At 39.8% G+C, this 7,694-nt stretch overlaps 2 protein-coding genes across 3 annotated transcripts in view; both read right to left on the bottom strand.

Moving 5' to 3' along the window:
* Window positions 1–2,452: 2,452 nt before the first annotated feature.
* Window positions 2,453–7,582, bottom strand: LOC118323390. Of its 2 annotated transcripts, XM_035655348.1 has the most exons (5): window positions 7,435–7,564; window positions 7,173–7,238; window positions 4,918–5,760; window positions 4,588–4,757; window positions 2,453–3,311 (listed from the first exon to the last, which is right to left on the bottom strand). In XM_035655348.1, the coding sequence occupies exons 3-5, from the start codon at window positions 5,701–5,703 to the stop codon at window positions 3,278–3,280; spliced, it is 990 nt and encodes a 329-aa protein (XP_035511241.1). In that variant the 5' UTR covers window positions 5,704–5,760; window positions 7,173–7,238; window positions 7,435–7,564; the 3' UTR covers window positions 2,453–3,277. The 2 variants fall into 2 exon arrangements, with proteins under 2 accessions (XP_035511241.1, XP_035511240.1); XM_035655347.1 differs by lacking the exon at window positions 7,173–7,238 and having other exon boundaries at window positions 7,435–7,582.
* The window catches only part of LOC118322571, a 2,080-nt gene continuing 1,868 nt past the window's right edge, over window positions 7,483–7,694 (bottom strand). Inside the window, exon 4 of the mRNA XM_035654283.1 lies at window positions 7,483–7,492. Within this exon, the coding sequence (XP_035510176.1) occupies window positions 7,483–7,492 (10 nt within the window). The remainder of the gene's footprint in view (window positions 7,493–7,694) is intronic.

Here is a 7,694-nt window from a genome sequence, read left to right as displayed (position 1 = left end):
GTGGCGTGCCTTTTCTGCTCTGTTCATCGTCGACAGCACGGATGCACAGCAAGAACGGTTCGACGGCAGCTCTCTGCGTGCTGAGCCGCAGTCCAGCCTGCACGATTTATACGGATAATGAGTCCAAGCACGTGTCTGATCAGCGATCATACTTTTGTTGTAACTTATTTATGGAGAAGTTACAGTTGTGAGGAGGATTTTCTTATGGTAACATAGATGATGGTGTATTGTCAGGAGCTATAAATTATATTTATTTTTAGATGTTGATCAGTTGTTAGTTGATTGAGCTGAGAACATCTGAATGAAATTCTGTTTGCTGTGTTAATGTTCTGAACAGATGAACCTTGGATGCTTTACCAGAACATTTCATAGTATTCAGTAATTGTGATATTTGCTTTTTCAGTGGAAGACTATCAGACTCTCTGTGCACGGTGCACCGCAGGCTTTTCCACCAGTGTGTTTGTTAACTGAGCAACCCTGAAGCTGCTCAGAGCAATGCGTGTTTGAGATATGTGACAGATAGGTGTGTATAGCATGATATTAAATAGCTTGATTGAATATAGTAATGTAATATAATCCACGCAGGAGTTATAAAGTAATTATGAGATCACAAATCAATCAGGTGCTGCCCTCCTTGTATTTCCTTGTATCACATGCTCTTTTAGCAGAACAATAATTATAAAGTCAATAATGTGTAATGTACGTGTCACTATATTGGATATGAATCAATCACACAAACAACGCACAGAGGAACATAAAGTTGGAATAATAAAGATTAAAACAGATTGTGGTCATGGATGTCTTCAGTGGTGGAATTAAGATTGTTTAAAAAAAAGTCTTTACGACAGTTTAAAGTATAGTGGAGGGAGGAGATAACATTACAAACTATGGAGAACGGCCCTCACAGTCCTTTAGAAACTTCCATCATTTAAAAATGCTTATGGGTAGGTATCTTCAAAGATTTGTAAGAGAATTGAAAAAATTCTCGAAACTATAAGAACTGGGACTACCTTAGCTGCTAGTAAAATATTTAGTATGTGTCCCATATCCTGAGAGGTTGTTACATCTTTTCAAATAAAAGGTCACCTAATTCAGTTGATTATCGAAGGCAGTGGAAAACCTTTGCGATAGCAGTTGTAGGTCCCAGTTCGTTCCTTTGTATAACAACACTCATCGCATTCCTCTGTAGATGTTTACTTTATTTTTAACGTAAACAAAAATCACCCCCCCCCCCCCCCCCCCCCCCCCCCCCCCCCCGCGCCCCCCCCCCCCCCCCCCCCCGCCCCCCCCGCCGCCCCCCCCCCCCCCCCCCGCCCCCCGCCCCCCCCCCCGCCCCCCCCCCCCCCCCCCCCCCCCCCCCCCCCCGCCCCGCCCCCCCCCCCCCCGCCCCCCCGCCCCCCCCGCCCCCCCTCCGCCCCCCGCCCGCCCCCCGCCCGCCCCCCCGCCCCCCTTCTCCTTTCGCACGTACAGCTCGCGTCCTGTGGGACAGCTATGTCAAAGCTCGTTATATGTAGCATGGCGAGGTTTGGCCGTATAGTTGTTCATTTATGCAGTCAGTCCTGCATACACTACCACCTGAGCTGGGCCATCATTGTGAAAGTGCACAAATTTTTAATAGCAACAAGAGTGGTCTGATGCTGGGAGAGCAGGCTCAGGAACTATGTGTCCATCCTTCTGGAATGTAGGAGACCCTGCAGGTAGATGGAAATATTCAGATCACAGTGTTGACTTAAGAGTTGACTTCGATGCAGTCCATCTGGGATAAGTATTTAACTAAATGGTCTGCTGCTTCCATATGAAAAGTTCATTTGCGTGTTTTATGGGCAGTAATTTGATTAGTTGGAGGTAACTTCCAGTTTGTTTTAAACGAATATTTGTTCAGAGGGTGGGAATGTGAGAACAGTTAAGTGGCATGTATAGATGTGTGGTTATACTAGGAATGATATAGCTATAGGGCTATTTATACGGGCTTTCGAGATGAAATTGCAAAGTTTATAGTGAATAATGACATGTGAGGAAAGGGTGCTAAGATGGGTGGATGTCTGTCTGGTCGTCTGTATTGTTGATTCTACTGTGCCACTTATCGACCTACAGTGTTGCTTTCATTCATTGTAAGAAGCAGATTTCTGAAAGTAAAGAAATTATTGAATTCATTTAAGTATGTCATAAAAATGTTTGTGGTCGCTGACTTATACATTAATCACACTAACGCCAACTGAGAATTAAATCCACAGATTAACAGGTGATGCTAAAATGTTCAGTGTTTACAATGAAGCTGAAATATGTTTTTAATGGTTGCAGCTGTGTTACAGTATGTGCACACACACACTAACATATACTGCATCACATACATTGGATTTAACAACTATATTGTTTGTTTAAAATAAGTTATTATATTTTTTAAAACACTGGGCTACCTTTAGGAACATGCACATAATAAAGACACACCAACAACAAGAAAATACAAGTTTTATTGAATTTAGCAATTTAGAAAATCAGGACAGAAAGTTGAAGCAGGAGAAGAAACGCAATCATTAAAACTTGTGGAATTCTGTTCCCAGAAATGGATGAAAGTTAGAAATGAAATGTCGTCCCTCCTCTTTACTCAGCAGTTTGTGTTAAAGCTCAACTCTGCCTAGCAACTGATAATAACATGAAGATCATTTAATGAATGTGTAAGTTGTCCCTACAGGATATATATGAAACATTTATAAAGATAATAAAGATAAAGTTAGTCACACTTGTATTGATCAGTATCATGATTATCAGATGAAAGGAGATCACAGCAGTGCTCAGAGTCCCTGTTTGTTTCAGGATAACTAAAGATTGTGTTTACAATAACTGTTAGCTTCATGTGAATTTAAACAGCAAACATCATTTTCATTCAGGGTGTTTCCAGGCTCAGGTAACTACAACTCTAATACACAAACTCAATTTGTTTACAGCTTCCTGACAAACACATATAATTTTTTACCATATAAACAATCTTTTATTTATATTAAACATTGAAGCTCGACTGTCTGTCAGGTTGCTTGTGAAAATAAATGCATTCAAACTCAACAACAAGAGTTGGATGTCACCAAAAGAGTGTCGGGATACACGAGGCCCAGCTAAAACACTAAGTGGGTTTAAATAAACTAAAAAACACGAAAATGATCTTTAATTTTTTTATTCTTTGTCTTGAGCTGGATTGTCGTAATAATGTTGTCTCTGTGATTGCTGAAAACTAAGCAAAAATCACCAACAGCACATCAGTTTTCCATCTGGAAAACTTTTCCTAGTGAGGTACGGCCATCGCGTCAAACATCTGTCTGTGAATGAGACAAGTGAACATAGAGTTAGCATCATTCAAGAAGCCCCAGGACCAAAGGTTGCCAAGATTTAGGTAATAACTTCAGCGTCAAAATGTGTCTAATGTGGTGAGTCATAATTTATAAAGTTATATCGTTATAAACCTTTATTATTAATAGCAGATAACATTACAATCACTTCTCATCCTGGCTTCAACGTCACATTCACATAACCACTTACACCAACATAATGAAGCTCTCTATCTACAGGTATTTTCATACAAATATTTTGTCTTCGTCTGCATGCACGTTGATCATGATGTACTATCACCCATACCCTAAACCTTACAGGGAGTTGGCTATATTGAATTTCAGTCAGTTTTGGCGATTTGCAGGCGTTTTATTTGAACAAACTCCGAGGGAATTGATCGGATCAACTTCAGATTTGATCAGTGCAGTCTGAACACCATCATGATTAAAAGTTGTGCTCCTTGTGAATGTGTGTTGAACGGTGTGCCCGTGACTTGGTTTGTTTTTGAAGGTCAACCTCTGAGAAACTCTGAATCAGCCTGTAATAATCAACAATCCTCAAACCAGAGATATGTTATATGAGCCTCCAGGTTACACTGAAGCACTCCTTTCTGCTCAAGTTCCTCTTAAAATTAATTAAAGCTGCAAACAGCAATGAACGGCCCTCGTTTCCAGCAGGCGACGCTACGAGTCTGACTAAATATTTGCATGGGACTCTTGTTGGACTCTTGTCACCATGCCAGGGACACTTCAATGCTTCAATTCTAAATGTCTTTAAAGTGTACTGATTAAATTCAAAGTCAATGTGATCAATATTCTAGGAGCAACGCACTGACATGTCAAAAATGGCGGCAAAGTTGCACATTAAATTCAGAATGTCTGACTTTATGTTGGGTTTATAATATGTACATTTTGCTGACACGTGCGCCGCATTTCATGAGTTTGGTAGCATGTTTATGCTGCCAGAAATGTGGATCTTTCACTAATTAGGTTCGAGCTGCTCGGGCCGTAAATATGGACCTTAATCCCATATCGAACACACGTTGCAGGGTGTTTGAAATGGTTTCTTACACTTATGTATCTTTGTTTCTTGTCTTAGTTTCTATCTTTTCAATGGTTTTGTAAATAGAGCAAGAAAAAGATCATCAATGTATCATCAATCAATCAGTTTTCCTAGTATCTCTAAGAGAAGTAATTTGAATACTGGTTGTCAGTCACTAATAGAAGTTAGTGGGTGGTAAGAGGTTGTAATTTGTTAACTTCATACCTGATGCTGTTAAACTGTTCCCTCAGCGTCCGGCAGGTCACTAGAATGTCATCAGCTGTATCTCTCAGTAATTGGCTGGCTTCAGTCACATGATTGTTCTCAATCAGCTTTTTCCAGTTTTCAATCACCTCAGGAAGTTCAATCGCCAGTCCAACAGCTCCTCCCACAACCTGATGGATAAATAAAGATTCATTTTCAATATTGTCAGCCTCAAGCAATGTACAACACATGTACATTTATTAAAAGAAAATCATTAAGACAATAAACCAGTAATTATCAACCATAAATTATTTTATTTTGTGTGATAATGAAACAGTTACAGACTCTTACCATGACACCTCCTTTAAGAACTTTTGAAGGTATTTTTTTGAGGAGTGTTTTTGCACCAGATTTGATGATCCGGTCCAGTCTTATAACACTAAATGTACTTATTTGTTTGATCAGTTGTTTAGCTCCTTCAGTAAGGAAGCGTCTAAATTGTGTCCCACTAAGCTTAAATGAGAAAAATGTTAAAATAATAGCAACTCCAACTATTGTTTGACGGTTTAAGAGTGCCTGGTTGAGCCTCGTGTTTCCTGGTCCTGCATCAAAAGAAACCTGCAGCTGGTTATTAACCCTGTTGATATTGATCTGCCCCTGCAGTCCACTTCGTCTGGCCATAGCTCTCAGAATTTCAGTGAAGACGTGTTGGTCCACTTCATCCGGATCTGCAGAGGAACTGTTCGCCCTCAGTTCATCAAACAGTCTCTGGATTTCTTCTGCAACCTCGTTGCTCATCTCTTCTATCCTCTGCGCCTCTTTCATGGTTTTGCTGGATGAGAAGTGCTCAATCATTTTAGAAGTCACAGATATGGTGACACCTGTACCTGAAAACACTGCTCCTGTTGTAACTAAAAGTGGAGCAGCTGCACCACCGGTGACAAAAGTGGCCACACCAGTTGCAAACAAACATGCAGATCCAACTACCAATGCTGTGCTTCCAACAAATTCTCTGATGTTGCATTTCTCCCTGAGTGACTCCAGCTCTTTGGCCAGTTTCCTCAGCTTCTCTGCACAGCGCTCCCTCTGCTCGAGCCAGAAGAACATCTGGTCCAGCAGCTGGTCAGCGGTGCCCATGATGGAGGTCTCTGATCTCTGATCCTCCAACCAGAGACCAGAAAACTGAGATCAAGTCTGAAAGAAGAAAGTCACTTTGAGTTATTTGGTGCAACTAAACACATCTCCAGGACACCTGAGTGAACTCTGTCTGCTGATGAAGACCATGAAATACAAGTGAAAGCCCCAATTTAGTGTCAAACTACTACTTTTAAGTTGAGAATGAACTTTTTCACACATGTTAAGCATCTGGTTTAACAAACTGTAGAACTGAAAAATAACTTGTTTAATCTTGTTTGTATCAAGTCTCACTACTACCGAGGATTCTCTCAGCACACAATCCAACAACATAGTTTAATAAACACGACAACTTTATTTCTTTGTCAGCCTTTGTCACACACTAGCAATACAAAAGTCAGCCTGCCTCTGAGTCATGAGTTTTACATTAACATGTAGAGTTAACATCATCATATCATCATCACACAAAATACTATACACATACATTTAGTTTTACCACCACTGCGGAGTGCACTAAAGACATAATTTTCTTTACTTAACTGTATAACCATGACAAACTTTATACACGTATATGAGACTATAATTTACTCTGGCTTCTTGTTGAATCTTATCGGCTGAACTTTCTTATGTTGAGTCTCTTTATTTACTTTTTGACATAACAGACACACCCTGGCCTGGTTATTTGCCAAATCATGGGATCAGCTGTGTCTCAGAGGAAGAGCAGGGCGTTCACTAATCAGATGGTTGTGTGTGAGTGTGTGTGAGTGTGTGTGAATGTGGCTGTAGTGTAAAAGTGCTTCGAGTGGTCAGAAGAATAGAACGGCGTTATACAAGTACAGTCCATTTACCATAATATGAAATAGGAGTCAACAAGCAAAGAATGTAATTACAATGTTTTATGTATTGATCGGTAATAAACATTATAGTTTGTGATCTCACTTGAGATACATACTGGGAATATTATAAATGCTGCAGGTTATCTAATCAGGAGATTATAACTTGATAGCAACAGCAGATGTATTTGACTTTCAAATCAGTGTATGTGCACAATAAACCTCTTCATAGCTACACACACACACACACACATCACAGCAGCACCCACACACACACACACACCCTGTAACCTGAGGTATACAGGAAGGATTACATAACACACACGATACAACCACATCATTGCAATATAATTAAATATCTTAAATCATGATCATTTCATTAAATTTACTGATCTTAAACTCATCTAAGCCCACATAACCATAAAAACATGATCATTTTAAACTCTTATGATGCTTGTTTGTAATACTTCTGAATCTTCCCAGTATTTATTGTAAAATCTGCTCCTCTTCTGTGTCTAATGTTCATTTTATAATGATCCTAACTAAAGTCCAGCAGCAGGAGTTCACACAGGCAGTTTATCATTTGCTGGATGAGCTGCTTAAAAAGCCTTTAGGGACATAAAATAAGAGTGTACTCACTTCTCCTGCCACCACTACACCACTGGCTTCAGCTATAGAGGCTGTGGTGTGTTGCATTTGTTTATGCTATGTACACAAGATATAAAGAAACATTAAAAAAAGATCAACAAGATGTGGTTGAAAGTTCCAGAAGCAGCAGTTCATTTTGTTTGTGCTGAGATTTTATTCTTTAAAAGAATGAAATCTCAAAATGTGTCATAGACTGAAGTAAATATGTTGGAGAAACAAAATACCAAAAAAGAATAAAATAGTTTGATCTTACCAGCTGTGGAGCGTCACAGGGTCTTCAGTCCGACCTTCAGCTTCATCCTCAGCTCTTACTGAGGGACAGAGGGAGGACGCAAGGAAAAAAAGGAAAAGAAAAGTGAAACTGCTGCAGTGGAAATTTCCACTGTTGCAACAGATTTAATCAAGACCTCTGACCTCATGCCTGTCACTGGACGAGCTACATGTGTTGTCTGTCTAATTGTGCAGCTAACATAACTAACTAACTTCACTTTATACTTTTTTGTCCTAATAATG

This window comes from Morone saxatilis, unplaced genomic scaffold (genome assembly GCF_004916995.1).
Source record: "Morone saxatilis isolate NCDOM2014 unplaced genomic scaffold, NCSU_SB_2.0 Contig14, whole genome shotgun sequence".
In the NCBI taxonomy this organism is placed as follows: domain Eukaryota; kingdom Metazoa; phylum Chordata; class Actinopteri; family Moronidae; genus Morone; species Morone saxatilis.
Note: the sequence above shows the minus strand (reverse complement) of the source record. Positions and strands in the feature narration are given on the sequence as shown.

What these genes read in the sequence shown, in the direction of transcription:
- LOC118323390 (XM_035655347.1), bottom strand. Translation starts at nt 5,703, where the DNA reads ATGGGCACCGCTGACCAGCTGCTGGACCAGATGTTCTTCTGGCTCGAG. An exon ending in TTCTTAAAGGAGGTGTCATG is followed by an intron (nt 4,758 to 4,917) that starts GTAAGAGTCTGT and finishes TTTATCCATCAG; the next exon opens with GTTGTGGGAGGAGCTGTTGG. An exon ending in GAACAGTTTAACAGCATCAG is followed by an intron (nt 3,312 to 4,587) that starts GTATGAAGTTAA and finishes TCTCATTCACAG; the next exon opens with ACAGATGTTTGACGCGATGG.